This window comes from Drosophila virilis, chromosome 4, assembly GCF_030788295.1.
Source record: "Drosophila virilis strain 15010-1051.87 chromosome 4, Dvir_AGI_RSII-ME, whole genome shotgun sequence".
Classification (NCBI taxonomy): Eukaryota; Metazoa; Arthropoda; class Insecta; order Diptera; family Drosophilidae; genus Drosophila; species Drosophila virilis.
Genome location: NC_091546.1, coordinates 4,908,183 through 4,924,541, shown reverse-complemented (window position 1 = coordinate 4,924,541; position 16,359 = coordinate 4,908,183). Strand labels below are relative to the sequence as shown.

The 16,359-nt window shown below is 38.3% G+C and overlaps 2 protein-coding genes across 10 annotated transcripts in view; one reads left to right on the top strand and one right to left on the bottom strand.

Moving 5' to 3' along the window:
* The window catches only part of LOC6627504 (dipeptidase 3), a 416,202-nt gene that overhangs the window by 45,821 nt on the left and 354,022 nt on the right, over positions 1 to 16,359 (bottom strand). For all 8 annotated transcript variants that reach the window (XM_015173103.3, XM_015173104.3, XM_070209380.1 and 5 more), the window contains one exon: positions 987 to 1,119. In XM_015173103.3, the coding sequence (XP_015028589.1) occupies positions 987 to 1,119 (133 nt within the window). The remainder of the gene's footprint in view (positions 1 to 986; positions 1,120 to 16,359) is intronic.
* On the top strand, positions 2,175 to 7,609 carry LOC138911290 (uncharacterized). 2 transcript variants are annotated; one of them, XM_070209383.1, is made up of 2 exons: positions 2,175 to 3,725; positions 3,803 to 7,609. In XM_070209383.1, the coding sequence occupies exons 1-2, from the start codon at positions 2,473 to 2,475 to the stop codon at positions 3,906 to 3,908; spliced, it is 1,359 nt and encodes a 452-aa protein (XP_070065484.1). In that variant the 5' UTR covers positions 2,175 to 2,472; the 3' UTR covers positions 3,909 to 7,609. The 2 variants fall into 2 exon arrangements, with proteins under 2 accessions (XP_070065484.1, XP_070065485.1); XM_070209384.1 differs by having other exon boundaries at positions 2,175 to 3,747.

The following is a 16,359-nucleotide window of genomic DNA, read 5'->3' as shown; positions in this document are numbered from 1 at the left end:
AGCTCGACTTGGACATACTCTATCATGAAGTACACATATAGATGGACAGGGGTTATGTGGGTAAATTCGATAAGTATCGATTTATCGGGCGAGTTAAGTGGGTTATCGATACTGTAGTCTAGAGAGAATCGACTGTTGAAGAGGATATAAGTTGTAAAGTTGAAGTCCCACAGCATATTGAGCTGTGTTTGGCTTAAATCGATAATTATCGATTTAACATTAACTTGACAACTAATTGATACCATTTGATTTGAATTTATTGCTGAGGTTGATTACGTTTAAATATGTTCCTTCGTATATCTTCGCAGCTGCTTCCTTCCGCCTGTTGCATATGCAGTTTCAGTATACCCAGTTTTATTTCATTTTCAATGGTAAATGGTACGGGGTATAGAAACAACACCAAAAGATTGCCAAGTCCTATGGCAGAAAATCAAAATGCAAAACGGAAAACAAAACCAGCAGTAGCAACAATAACAGCAACAACTCGAATGCCGGCCGAAGACTTGAACATAAGTCAAAACTTGGAGTTGCACTTCTGCTTGCAACATCAGTTGCGATTCCTTGTGGCGGATTCTAGAAGGACTGCCACCCGCTGTTAACTAGGTGAGTGCAGAATATCAAAGGAAATGGCGCAAAAATATGGCACGCAGTAAGTAGTTGACTCAAGTGCGGGTCTGGAGCACTGCTGCAAATGCAGCGACAGGGCTCTGTTGCATCCTCCTCTTCTTTAGCATTTCTTGATATTACTCTCACTTTCTGGTCTTATTTTTCTTTCGTTTTTTGTATTATTTGGTTGCTATTCGGAATACTTTTTGAGCAATTCGCGAAAAGTTTTTTGTATTGCAGCAAATTGAAGGCGTGGAAGCGTTTGGCATTCCATCAGCAGCTTCGCAGCATCTAAGCTTTTGAGAATGCCGGGCTTATGCGGCGTATGTGTGATGTTATTTTTTATCATTTTTGTTGTTTGACATTTTACAAGTACTTACCTTGCGCCGAGGTGCAGGTGGTTAACTGCGGCGAATATCGATCGGTTAGTCTTTTGATCACATCAATTTGTTCGAGCGTCAGCTGCACCGCATCGCGATGTTGCGCCTCGCAGGGCACATAGGCTGCCCAGAACTAAAAGAGAAGGTAATTACTTAAGTTAATGTGATGCCTTTTATAAGGAATAGGTAATGTTATCAAAGTTGCAATTAAGGTTTCCATCGAGATACTTTGCCTAGACTACGATATACAAGAGTTATTCAAGGGGTCTTAATGCCTAAGTTTCGTACTAAGCGGCCTTGGTTAAGTAAAAGACAACTTTTAGGCTATGTATATAGAAAAAAAGTGAACAAAAATCAACGGGACATCTTCACATGGGGAAAATATGATTTCATGTATTTTCTTTGAATCATGCTCAGTCTTTACAACCTTCTGGAAAATCCATGTTCTACTCTTAAAATCTCAGGTTTCTGCTTTGTTTAATTTGTTGTATTTAAATAAACACGCTTGAAAAATCATTTAGTTAACGGCGTCCGACTATAAATTTATCTAGTATGCATCTAACTAGCTGAATAGTCGTATTAAGGGTACACACATGCACACACACACAAGTGCACATACACTCATACACATACCAATTGCAGCAGTTATCTCGTTTATTGCCGCATTTCATTATTTGCTTCAAAATTCCAGACTAGCTGAAAGGGTTTGCAGCGGAAGGTACATGAGAAGGTGGAGGGTGAGGTTTATTTCGGAGCAGGCGAAGCAACCAACTAATGACATGTGGCAACAATATCAACAACAATGGGGCAATACAAAATTTCGAAATACCTTATGTAAACGCTCGTTCGTGCAGTGGTAATGAACGTTGCCTCGACCAGACCAGGTGGCCGGCCACCTCTAGCAATGGTCGTACAATTAACCCGAATTGAGGCAAATGCTCATGCACTTTTGTCCCTGATAAGCTGAGCGAGTGCGAGAGAGATAGCGAGAGAGAGAGAGAGAGAAGAGAAGGGAAGAGAGAGAGGCTACCAGTGGAACCCGGAACTGAGCAAAAATAACCCGTGCTGCTAGGGGCCTTAGAGTTCATGCAGGAAACAGCAAAACAGAACAAGGTAGTGTGCAAAAGTTGTTACATTTATGCGACAAACAGATGACCTATAGTCCAGCTAACCCTGTTCCTATATATTGTAATAGGATAAGAGCATCATTGGTAACCCTAGCCAGGGTATTATAGTGTCACTATCTATGTTAATTATAACAGTACGATAAGTATATATCGATAATGAAGCAAATGTAATATCGATAAAGAAAAGCGGCTGCGGAGAAGAAGTGGAAGGCAGTCTCTCTACAGTACTAGCAGTAAGAAGACGTGTTGTTAAAAATAAAAAGGCAACCCGAACATAAGTTAAATCAACAAAGAAAATCATACTATTACAATATCAGAAGTGGGATTAACTCAGAAAAAAAAAAAAAAAACACAACAAAATGGAAAATATAAATATAAATGACGTGTCAATAGCGACATTGAAAAGTTGGTTGGCATTACTAAATTTGCCAACAGAGGGTACCAAAACTGAGCTGATGGCGAGATTAAATAAGGTACCAGTGGATATCCGAGACGATGCTGCAAAGGAACTTGAAGTTCAACGTAACAAGGAACAGACAATTGAGGCTCAAAATGAGTTGCAAAACATAATGCAACAACAGCGTGACGAAATAGCAAATGGCGCCGAGATGCTGAAATTGATGCGTCTCGAAATTGAAGCGTCTCGAAAATTCCTAGAAGAATTTCAAGTAACGGTGAACCGCAACTCGCACATCGGCGGGAGCGACGGGGGAGAGCAAGAAAGTGAAGTCGGCGATTTATTGCAGCTAGAGGATGGTCACACTGAAGAAAGACCACGGTCGACGGATGGCAACGCTGGTGCAGCTGATTACACTGGAACGGATGGCAACGCTGGTGCAGCTGATCACGCTGGTGCAGCGGGCAACGCTGGGGCAGCTGGAAGGATCGACGAAAGTGGCAACGCTGTCGGAGGCAACTTAAATAATTGCATCCAAACTGGAGCGATGATGTTAGCCAAGGAAATTTTATTAGAATTTACTGGAGAAAGTGAGGTGCGTAAATGGGTAATGCAATTCTTCAATGTGGCCAAGATCTACAGACTAAATGATATGCAACAGCACTTGCTTTGTATAAGCAAATTGAAAGGCGGTGCTTTGAAGTGGTTGCATGCAGACCCTATGCGCATCATTGCTCCGATTGACGAGATGCTAAATCAATTGGTTTTGGCCTTCGGGGGAGGATTTTCGAAGTCGGAACTACGACAGAAGTTCGAGGATCGGGTTTGGAAACCAGATGAGGTGTTCGCCACATATTTTAGCGAAAAAAGCATATTGGCACAGGACATCAACATTGATGTAGAGGAGTTAATGGAGGGTATTATTCGAGGCATACCTTGCGAAAACTTGCGCACTCAAGCTAGTATGCATTGCTTTACCAATCCGGCTCAAATTTTACGTGCGTTTGCAGCTATAAAGTTGCCAATTAAACGGGTACGAAACCATGTAGTGAAACAAACTGCACAGGAAGCACAGGCGGACAAACAACAACGTTGCTACAATTGCAATGTTAAGGGCCATTGGGCCAAAGATTGTTTAAAGCCCAAACGGGAGGCAGGATCTTGCTATGCGTGCGGCTCAAAGGATCATTTAATAGCAGGATGTCCAAATAAAAAGTATGATATGGAAAACAAATATGTAAGATACTTAAGAATTCATTTTAGTAACTCATTTAACAAATCAATAATTGCAGAATGCCTTATAGACTCTGGCAGCCCTATTTCATTTTTAAAGGAAAAGTTTGTGCCATTAAAAGTAAAGCGTATGCCAGATGCAAATTCGTATGTAGGTTTAAATGAAAGTAAATTGAAAAATTTTGGAAAAATTTTATGTTTTATGAAGAAAAAGTTAATAAATGTTTATTTTAATGTTATAATTGTGGCAAATGAGTCTATGAGGTATGACGCTGTGCTTGGTAGAGATTTTATGGATTCTTTTGGTTTAAATATTGATTTAAGAACATTGAAAATTGTGAACGGGCATAAAGTTGATCACCAGAATAATGGTAAAAATGATATCATAGCTACAAGCTACAAAGAAAAACAAAAAAAAGTGGACGATGAAGATATCAAACACGAGCAAAATGAAACTATATTGTTAAATGATAAAATCGTTAATAAGGAAATAGTCAGTAATGAAACTGTTAGTGATGAATTAGTTAGTGAGAAAATTGTTAGTCCGGAAACGCTTGGTGATAAAGTTGGTAGTGATGAGATAGTTAGAAATAAAATAATTAGTGGTGAAATAGTTAGAAATGAAGTGATTGGGATCGAAACTGTTAGTGATGAGATAGTTAGTTATGGAGAGCTTAAGCTCGAACCTGATAGTGAAGAAGTTGTTAGTGATGAAATTATCTATAATCAAACCGGGATTGAAAAAGTGATTATAGAAGATATAGGAAACAGTGCAGTTAAAATTAATAATCATGTTAATGAAGCGCCAGTGAATAGCGAAATCATGGGAGTGTTAGAAGAGAATTTTGAGAAGGATATCTTAACAATAAGTTGGGAAGATTCTAACAAAAGAGAAAATATATATATTTTAAGTGAAGATATTGATTACAGCACAAAGTGTGAATTTGAAAATTTATTTGAAAATACTTATATAAAAGCGAAAAGGCCAAATCAGCCAAAATTAAGACATGAGTTAAGCATAAGATTAGAAAACGACAAAGTATTTAATTGTACACCTAGGCGGTTATCTTATATGGAAAAAGAAAAGTTGCAAGAATTATTAGACGACTATTTAAAAGATGGAATCATTAGGCCAAGTTGTTCAGAGTATGCATCACCTATAGTACTAGTGAAGAAAAAAACTGGAGACATGAGGTTATGTATTGATTTTAGAAGACTGAACAAAATTATATGTAGAGACAACTACCCGCTACCATTGATCGACGATTTATTAGACAGACTATGCGGAAAAACAGTATTTTCAAAGTTGGATCTAAAAAACGGGTATTTTCATGTTTTTGTTAATGAGCAATCTATTAAATACACTTCATTTGTTACCCCTTTAGGACAATATGAATTTCTTAGGATGCCCATGGGTTTAAAAACTGCGCCACATGTATTTCAAAGATTTGTTAATAACATATTTTGTGATATGATAAGAGATAATAAGATAATTGTTTACATGGATGATATTATGATAGCAAGTACAAACATAAAGGAACACATGGAGACCTTAAAGGAAGTGTTTATAAGACTGGTGCAAAACAAATTAGAGTTGAAATTAGATAAGTGTGAATTTTTTAAAAGCAGCGTTAAATATTTAGGATTTGTGGTGGATAGTAAAGGCGTTAGGGCTGATGAAAAAGGGTTAGAAGCGGTTAAATCCTTTCCAATACCAAACAAAATTCAGGGAGTACAAAGTTTCCTAGGGTTATGCTCCTACTTCAGGAGGTTCATTTTAAACTTTTCTATATTAGCTAAACCCTTATATGATTTATTGAAAAAAGATAAGAAATTCAAGTTTGGAGAAGAGGAGTTTAAGTGTTTTAATATGTTAAAAGATAAATTGTTAGAGGCGCCAGTACTATCAATATATAATTACAAAGAAGAAATAGAACTACATTGTGATGCCAGCGCAGTGGGATTTGGGGCTGTTTTATTTCAAAAAAAAGAAGATAGGAAATTACACCCGATTTTTTATTTTTCTAAAAGAACAACCGAAGTAGAGTCTAAATATCATAGTTTTGAGTTAGAAACGCTAGCCATCATTTACGCATTACGCAGATTTCGTATATATCTGCAGGGAAAACGATTTAAAATAATGACAGATTGCAACTCTTTAACTTTAACGCTTAACAAAATAGATTTAAATCCGAGAATTGCTAGATGGGCGTTAGAACTGCAAAATTACGATTTTGAGTTAGTGCATAGATCGGGCAAGCAAATGCAACATGTGGATGCGTTAAGCAGATGTTATGAGGACATTTTAGTTATTGAATCCAATAGTTTTGAGGACAATTTAGTTATTTGCCAAAGCAAAGATGACAAACTGGTAGATATTAGAAAGATGTTAGAAAAAGAAGAGCACAAGCTATTCGAAATGAGAAATGGGGTCATTTACAGAAAAACAAATGATGGCAGATTAGTTTTTTATGTACCAAAGGATATGGAAGAACATGTACTTTACAAATATCATGATGAGTTGGGACATGCTGGGAGAGATAAGATGATCGATGCCATTGGAAAGAGTTACTGGTTCCCATATATTAAGGAAAAAGCAATAAAGCATATAGGGAATTGTTTAAAATGCATTGCCTTCGCCCCCAAGACGGGTAAGAGTGAAGGACTATTACATAGCATACCGAAAGGAAACAAACCGTGGGAGATGATCCATATAGACCATTATGGACCAATTAATGCAGGAAGGGCTAATAAATATATATTGGCGGTGGTTGACGGATTTTCAAAATTTGTTAGACTATATACAGCAAAGACAACAAGTACGAAAGAAGCGATTAAGGCATTAAAAGATTATTTCAGAGCGTATAGTAGACCTAAGTTCATTGTATCGGACAGAGGGAGTTGTTTTACTGCAAAAGAGTTTGATGAATTTTTAAAAAATGAGGGAGTAACGCATATTAAAATAGCAACGGGTTGTCCGCAAGCAAATGGTCAGGTGGAAAGGTTGAATAGAGACTTGGGTCCGATGATGGCAAAAATGGCGGAGCCAGAAAATGGTTTACATTGGGATGTTATTATAGAAAATGTTGAATATGCAATAAACAACACACAACACAAAAGCATAAAGAAATTTCCAAGCGAAATGTTATTCGGATTACAACAGAAAGGAAAAGTTGTTGATGAATTAAAAGAAAAATTAGAAGAGTTTACACAGGTGAACACGTGTGATAAAAGAAATTTAGAAAATATAAGAAAGAGTGGAGAAATATATCAAAAAGAAGCTCAAATCAGAAATGAAGAGCGGATTAATAAAAAGAAGAAAGTATCAGTAGAATATAAAATAGGTGACTATGTCATGGTAAAAAATTTTGATAGCACACCAGGAGTTTCAAAAAAGTTAATACCAAGATATAAAGGGCCTTATAGTATAGAAAAGATTTTAAAAAATGATAGATACTTGTTAAAGGATGTAGAAGGCTTTCAATTATCTCGCAACCCGTACGTTGGTATCTGGAATAGCCAAAACTTTAAGCATTGGATGCGAAAATAGGCAATAAGCATTAGTTATAAAGATAGATACACATATAAAAGACAGAGATCGGGAGCTCTCTTTGTCAGGATGGCCGAGTTGTAATAGGATAAGAGCATCATTGGTAACCCTAGCCAGGGTATTATAGTGTCACTATCTATGTTAATTATAACAGTACGATAAGTATATATCGATAATGAAGCAAATGTAATATCGATAAAGAAAAGCGGCTGCGGAGAAGAAGTGGAAGGCAGTCTCTCTACAGTACTAGCAGTAAGAAGACGTGTTGTTAAAAATAAAAAGGCAACCCGAACATAAGTTAAATCAACAAAGAAAATCATACTATTACAATATAACTATGAGCATATATAATATTTATGTTATGCTTCCTTTGCATTTAAAATGCCTATAATAATATTTTAAGTTATCTCAATTTTAGAGGTTAATTACGTTTTCAAAAATAAGTCGATATAAATTAAAATGTATATTAATAAAATAAAAATATATTCTATTCTTAAGATAATATAATAGAAAAGAGAAAATACTTGTTTGAAATAAAGGAATTTGAGATTCTATGCGTAAAAGGGAGGTTTTATGCATAAAAAGCCTTAAATAATATTTGGTTTCATTTCATTTTTAGTTTCTGAGCTAGCTAAGATTTTTCAAATATATAAATATAATTTCTTTCATTCCTATTCCTATTCCTATTCATTATAAGAATTTTAGGATTAATGCAAAAGAGGAAAATATATTATTTGTATATAATATTTTTTTATATTTGAACATGAGCAACGAAATATATCTCAATACATCTTATATTAAAAGAAAACTTCAATTTCAAATGCAAAAACCAAACCTTTTAAGCCTAAAGCTTAGGTTTAAAAGGTTTTGAGCTAGCCACAACTAATCAAAACACAAATAGGTTTAATTTTTGCTTTTGCATTATTTCTTGCTGAAGTGTTTACTTTTTATTAAATAATTAAATGTCTTAAATTAAAATATGAAATATGCTTAGGCGTCCGCCGCTTGTCTATAGAAAACTTAAACTCGGTATGTTACGGGCATAATATCCACAGAAAATCCTTAGTTAAGGTTTAACAACCAACTAACGGAAAGTCAAGAGCAACTGTTGGAAAACTGTTGCAAACTGTTGCAAGGGAAGCTACACATGTGGGATCTGTACGCTGGACAGGTGCATAAACTTTGCTGCCGTGCAAACTAAAATTTACCGTAGCGATTATTGTTGTTGTCAGGTTGGTGCTGTGGGTTATGAAAGGGAGGGAATTGCAAATTTGCTGGATGTACAATTAAAATTGCACAAATGTGAAGCACTGGACTGACCTAGGCATACGAAATCCAATTGTACAACTAACTGGGCAGAGCTCAACACCTTCGGCAGCAAACACTAGCCCTCCCGGTGCTCTCTCCCTCTCTAACTGTAGCCCCTCTCTATTTGATTCTTAGCTAGGTTAAATTGTTTTTCGGCCACAAAACTCGTTGCGAGTCGTTTATTGAAAAATTGTACTGAAATTCTAAACTGGCTAACGTAAAATTTCTATATGAATTGCGCCTCTTAAATGTCTGCACTCTATCTTCATCATGAAAATGTTCATTATCAGTTTGCGGCTGATGATGATGATTATTATGATGATGCTTATGTAATGCTTATGGGAACCAACAACTGGCAACTGGCAACTGGCAACTGCAAATGAACATTTTTCAGTGTTTTGCTGTTGTTTTGCTTTTAATTTAGTGCCCCTGGAATAATTTTTGGGGCTACGTGCTCTGAGTACTGCTGGCTCTACTCCTCTCTGCCATTCTCTCTCTTTCTCTCTGGCATTCGTCCAGTCGGTGCCCTACGAAATTTTATTAAAAATTATTTATTGCATTTTGTGTGTGTGTGTGTGTGTGTGTGTTTCAGGTCCTAGTTCTAGTCCTCTTTTTGTGCTCTCTTTTTATTTTATGTTGAGCAAAAAGCCAAAAACTTTTTAATTGCTCTTCCAGTTGTTGTTTTTTGTTGTTGTTTGGAATTGTTTTTTGCACTTTGAATGCTTCCTGTTCGATGGAGACACGTACGTGCTTTTATTTTTTCTCTAATGACATAACGTGATCTAATGGCTCGCATACGTTTCGCTGCTGCTTTTCGCCTGAACAACAACTGTTTATAAACTCCACGCATCTGGCATATATCATTTGATACTCTTTAAAGGTGCAATTAACAGAGCACCTTAAAGGCTGCTATAATACGTTTTCCTTGCATTATTTCATTTGAATTACCTATTGATAGCATTTATAAGCAATATGGCAAGGGAGAAGCCGATAGTGAGGATATCTTCGGCACTTCGTCTGAAATTTGAACTAGTTATGAGGGTGGAAAATTTCCCTTAATGCCTATACAAGATATTTGCCTTGTGCTGTGCGTTGATCACCAAACAGTCTGTCAATAAGTCAGTCAGTCGACAAACTGTTTCATACATAAAGATTTATTGAGAGAGAGAGAGATATATAGAGCTGGTCTTTGGCTTATATCATCTATACATATACACCCGATCAAGTGTTCAAATATTTGTAGTACACATATTTAAAGTTTCGTTTACTTTACATTCTTCCAATCGCAGCCCAATTTACACAATTTTAACGATTTAAAAGGACTTTGAGGAGCCTCCATTTTAAATAAGAGCAAATGTTTTACTTTTATATTAGCTGCGGCTTTTCTTCTTTGTTAAAATTGCGTTGCAGATAAGAAAAATGAAAACATTTGCACTTGAGGGCAAACAGAACAGGACGAAATTGTGGGACACTCTGAAAGACGGAACTTAACTCTTCTTTTCATTTTTCTTCTTTTTTTTTTTTTTTTTTGCTCTTTCTCTACAATTGGATCGCCTTTGTGCGCGTCATTATGACGCGAACTTTACATTTCCCTTGCGCGGACGGGCACCTTTTTTATGTGCTTCCTTGTGCTTTGTTGTTGGTATTTCATTTTTCTTGTACGCTTTTTGCAAATCCGCTTAAAACATTTCTGTAGGCATTAAAAGTGGGCGCGAGGGCGTGAGAGGTGCGGCATGTGGCGTTCTTTCTGGGCGTGAGACTTTTGGTGAACCGCAGGCGGCAACAGGTAACGCGGCGTATGCGCAATATTTGGCCAAAGAGCTTAGAGAGCCCTGTCTGCGTGTGTGTGTGATGTTTCGTGTCTGCCATTGTTCTACGCCGACAGCTGGCAGCAATTTTGAAAGGCAACGCAGCTTGCAGAAGCTTCCTCTTGCATCAAATATTTCGCCTATGCAGCTGCGTCGACCCACCTGTTGCCCAACACAAAAGGCAAGGGGTGGGTGATGCGGAGCTTTCGCTTGAAAATTGGCTGTTTTTGTGTATTTGCCATTCAGTGTGCGCTTCAAGTGTGTTTAAGCATGGCACTTTGCCATTAGCAGCACCATCTGCAACAAGGGGCATACACCAAAGTGTCGTCAGCGTCTCAATGGCAACGTCCTTGCGCTTGTGCCCTGCTCTGCTTTCTCAACATCAGCATCCGCACGTGCAACCTGATTGTCATCAGCATCATCATCATCAGGCGACAGCAATGCTGTTGGGCCCAGAGCATATTAATATTTAAAGTTGTTTAGCGCTGGCTTCAGTTGGGAGTGCTCGACTTGGAGTTGCCCTGAAGCTAGCGACGAGCTGTTGTTACAGGCGCCCTGCCCCAGCTTACTTCTATGCATACAAGAAACACATGGACACATATATGAGTACACCAAAGCCTAAGACTTTGTAGCCTTGTATGATTTTAATTCTTTCTTTTGGATTTGTGGGCTATTAATGATCTTTTCGGGCACTTGAAGGACGTACTTTACAAATTATAAGCTACTAGCTCTCGAGATTATCGCGCTCGAGCCCAAATCAACATGGCTCGACGTTCTTATAAAGAATGTATATTTTAATGGAGAAAGTTATTGATGATATTTTCATGATATTGGCGAACGTGGGCTAAAATTTTCAAGCCTCAAGTTCTTATAGTTTCAGAGATTAGAGATTGGTATATATGGAGTGGCAAATGATTCCTTGAGTCAATATGCCCTTATAACCATTTTTAACGGGCGCAGGGTATAATAACAACAACACAATTTTCCCCGAGGAGAGCATTTTGGCTTCAAGTTAATTGTGAATGCTTTGGCAATGTTGTTGTGTGCGCGTGATTTGTTGTGAATGGCTTGCTCGTCTATGTGCTTGTGCGTGTGTGTGTGAGTGTGTTTATGTGTGCTTGTGTGTGTGGGTGTGTTTGAGCATGTGTTTTGCTGTGTCTTGTGGTTGCGGCTAGCTGATGGCGTTGGCATTTATTAAACGGCAGCCTCACAGAAATGCAGCTGTTGTTTTGTGGTCGAAATGGCAAACAGAAAGTTTTATGACATTAAATTGCAATGAAATGCGCTTCTATTTAGTCATATGCAATGCTATTTAAACATATATTTTATAGTTTATAGCATATTTATTTGCTCAAGCAAAAAGTCAGCAAATCACAAATAACTCGCAATTTAAATTGGATTTGAATGGATATTTACATTTAATAAATATTGGCACATTTGCATGCCATAATATTGAATGCCTAATTAAATGGCTTTTCAATTGTATTTAATTGGTATTTTTAATTGTAAATTTATTATTTATTGCTATTAGAAGGGATTGTGTTAATTTTGTTTAATTGTTTTACAATTTTGCGCTTTGTGGAGAGTGTTATATATATATATTTTTTTTAAATTTACTGAAACATTTTTGTGAATTATATCTAAAATTGGGCATTATCAAATCAATTAAATATGTATATATACTCTGATCAGGCGAGTCTTTTTACTTATGTTAACATATCCAATTTAAAGTTCAAGTTATTTTATTTCACTGCGAGTCTTATCAATGCACAACTCTCAGCTTTTAAGATCTCAGCTTAACTCAATTTCAATTTGCCTACAACCTTTCATATAAATCTTCGACTGTTAGCCCAGTTCTTAGTTTAAATATTGAATGCCTTTTACAGTGTGTATTTAGAGGCTGAACGAAATTAGAAACATTACAGCAGGCAACTCGTAAAGCATAGAAATGGAAATGCAATTTTCAATAATCAAATTACGAGCTAAATTCTCTTGCAATTAAAAGCAAATCGTATACAAAGCAACTCAAAAGACGCCCCAAAAATAATGCATTATCGAAATGGAAATGCATTTAAGCGCAGAGCTGGATAAATAATCTGCTGCTCATAAACTCCTTGTGGGGCAAATGTCTGGCAGCTTAGGCCAAGAACCTGGAGAGCAGCAGAGCGCAGGGGAAGGGAGTAAAAATAACTAAAGGAATATAGATATTCCTATATACCCTTATATTCTCTCTATAGGCAAAATTATAATACCCTGTGCAAGGATTTTAGACGTAGTCAAACAAGGAGTCTGGCGTCTAGCCTGGGCAGCTTCCGTTGCCAACATTAAATACGTTTTAAAAGAAAATACAAATTTGAAGCCAACGGGCAACAAGATAAGCGCCGTCCAATTGCCGCAGCCAGGGCGACCGCCAACAACGACCAACGACCACTTTTCAAATCCCTTCGCTACATGAATGCTGAATGCGGCAATGTGCTCGCACAGCTCGTGTCCTGGCCCAGATTACAACATGAAATGGCGGCGACGGCGGCCCAGTTCGTTGCGGGCACATCCGCCATCGGCCAGCGTCTGGGCACAGTTTGGGTGTGGGGCATGTGTGCGCTTTCTATTAGGCTGCAGTCGGCAGAGAGTGCAGTCAGCCGTGCAGGCGGACAACCGTAACATGACGTTTCCGTGTCCGTGTCCTGGTCCTGGTCCTGGTCCTGGTGACGGCAGCTGCTCGGCCAGCTTCAGCTATAGTTGGAGCCAAACTTTTCGTCTGTCTAATGTTTCAACAATGTTGTTGTTGCTGTTGCGGCTGTTGTTATTGCTGCTACCTGCGGCACAACTATGTTGCAGCCACAAATTTTCGTTTTTTTTTTTTTTTCATACTCTGTTCACGCGAGTGTAGGGGAGTTTATGCGCATGCAACTATCGACCTTGAGGAAATTAATTTCTGTTGAGTGTAGTCGTGATTTTGGGCAAATGGAATTCTGATAATAAAACTGAACTGTTCAAATGGACTCTATTCGATCTGTCTTAGCTGGCAATAGACTGCGAACAGAGTATTGCACAGTCGACTGCAACAAGGTGCCTCTTTCTGGCTTGGCTAATAAAAACGCGTCTGCTCCTTAGGCGCGCGCTCTGTAACTGTAGCTGCAGCAGCTGCTAGCCCAGAAGTCTGTTGCAGCCGATTCCTTGCGTTTTGCAGCTGCTTGGGCGCCAAAATGGACTGAAGCTGTTTGCCATGCTATACGTTTTTGAGTGCTTTATGGCCTAAACGTGATTTTCAGCTTGTCTATTAAACATTCTGCAAGGAGTTTTTGTCCTTCTGCCAGCTGCACGTTGGCTTCTGTCTGTGGCCTTGGCTTTCTCTGGCCGCTTCTCTGGATTCGGCAGCACGTTTGGCATTTGGGCAACAATTGTTGAAACATGTTGTCATCCAGTTAGTTAGTTGCCATGTTTAGCATTGTTCTTGCAATTGCTGCCTGCTGATGTTATTGTGTTTACTTTTCCGTCACGAATTAAGTGCGAAATGCTGCTCTTAGCAAAGCGCTTGAGAACTTTACATGAACTTAGCGTAACACGAAGTTTACGCTACAAAATGGAATTTATAATCCGTGCAAATTAATTATTAAAATAAAAACATTTAGGGCTTAAATTATTTCAAATGAGCAACTCTGAAGTCATGAATCCAGAGTACGAGTTTGGGCGACATTAAAATGTCTCCAGCTATTTAAATTTTTAACGAACAACAAAATTTAATTGTAATAAAAAACATGTAATCAGAGTTTCAATACTGAGTATAATGTTATAAAGGGATCGAAACCTCTTGAAGACTTACAAAAAGCTTAAAACATCTTATTGGAAACTCTTCACCGAGCATCGAGTAAGGAGATCGAGTTGGCAGTGCAACATCTTAGATTGTTGCTACGGTCCCAATGCAGCTGTGCATAAATCAAATGGCCAAAGTAAATATCCGTTTTAATGCTAAACTAGCTGGACGTGCCTTTGGGGCAACTGAAACGCAGTGAAAGTTCATAAATCACTGGTAAACAAACATTTTTGGCCAGAAACCACTTCAATATTTCAAATTGTGCAATCCGGGAATTCGGGACCTTGGAACCGCCGCGACGCTTTCTCACGTGCAGGTTACAAGAGGAAATGCGCTGACAAACAAAGCCAGAGCCCGTCAAGAAGCCAACTTCTTGGCCCAATTACGTTTCAGGTGAGGCTTTAGCATAATGAAAATTAACTTGCATTTTCGGGCGAATCATGGCCATGTGCCACGCCCCTGATTGTTGCAGTTTTAACATTTGCTCACGCAATTCTACGGTTTCCAGGCACCATCAATTTTATGCTGGCAAACACTTTGGTTTTGTTTGTCGCACGCTTAACAGGTAACAGGTAATTGCAGTTTGTGGTGCAATATTGCAAAACTTGGTAACGGCAGTAACGAGTGAACGAGGCCACAAGCTGTAATAAGTCAAATGGCTGAAAGCAGATACCCTGTAACTCCTTTAGAATTTAATGGGTGGAGAGATTAACCTGGATGCATCTAGCTTACGTTAACAATATACAAGAAACAGTGCGTGCAGCTTTTGGGGCACATCAAGCTTTTGGAATTAGCTGTATTCAATAAATTTAAGTTAAAGCTAAAGTCTACAATACTCGATAAACTTAATAGTAGCTTTTAGATCACATGAGTAGCTTAGAAATCACCTTAAAGCTACGAATGTTGACTTCAAGCAATAAAGCTTACTTTAAGCTCAAGTCTAGAATTCACAACCAACTGATTTGGCGGATGTTAAAGCACATTTAAAATTCATACAAACTTTGTCTGATTTCAAGCTCAGGAAAAAACACATGAAAGCTACAGTCATTGACACAAAATATTAAAGCTCATTAACAGGTCAAACCAAGGTTCAAAGCTCAAATAAACTCTAAGGCCTTCACAGCTTTCTGCTGCATTTTATCTATTAAAAATTACAAAAAATATAAATTAAAGCGGGACACTTTTAATTTAAACATTCCCGAATCAACATAACGAATGAATATCTTAATACTACACTCACTTCTGTCGCTACCCCATTCAACTATCGTTTACAGGGTAAAATTATGCTGCACTCAATTTAATTACGTTGCCAAATGGCGTGACTTTGACTCGTTGGCAGCCTTTGCCGGGAATTGTTCACTGGCTTTTATAGGGCCACAAGTCGATGCTTATTAAAACTTAACACTTTTGGTGCGCGTGCCACGCCTCCAGGCAGCGGGAGTGGCAGTTGTTTTAGTTAACTGCTCCCAGGCGTCATCATTGCCATACTTATGGGTATTGCCAACTTTGGGCTACCCAGAGAAGGGTGTCGGATGGCAGGGGGTTGGGTATTTGTGGAGGCCCGGGTCAGGTGTTGTGAAAACTTCTAGATTTTCATGTTCGATGAGTGGCGCAACCATTTACGAATATTGCAGCAAGTTATGGTCTCGGGAAAGCGGGCGAGGGTATGGGGGCAGCTAATTGAACTTGTTGATGATGGCGGCAAATATTGCCGCAGGCGGCAGGTGGCAGCGGTAGCGGCAGCTTCAGGTTTCACTTTGCATTTTCAAAATGCACACACACACACACACACAGACATACACACACATAGATTGCACAAGTGCTGCGTTAATTGATGTCAAGTGTGCTGTGCGAAATACACGTAAGTTGCTCACCTTTTTGGGCCAAGCCAACGGGAAATGAGTTGCCGCTGGCAATAAAGCACATTAAATGCTTATGCAATTTTAATGGCTTACATCTGCTTGGCTCCACTATTCTGAGATGCCTAATTGATTCCGTTTACCAATCACATTCTATAGTTTCTTTTTGGCCAGGGCAGGCTGTGCGCTTATTTGCCTAGTTATTTTTGAAATACTTCAAACAGTACATATGAAACTGATACTAAAAGAGAATATTAGAATATGGTTTGCATGAAAG

Excerpts from the sequence above, each read along its gene's own strand:
- LOC138911290 (XM_070209383.1), top strand. The coding sequence starts at position 2,473 with ATGGAAAATATAAATATAAATGACGTGTCAATAGCGACATTGAAAAGT. Across the intron at positions 3,726-3,802 it reads GCAGGATGTCCAAATAAAAA|AATGCCTTATAGACTCTGGC; the intron begins GTATGATATGGA and ends CAATAATTGCAG.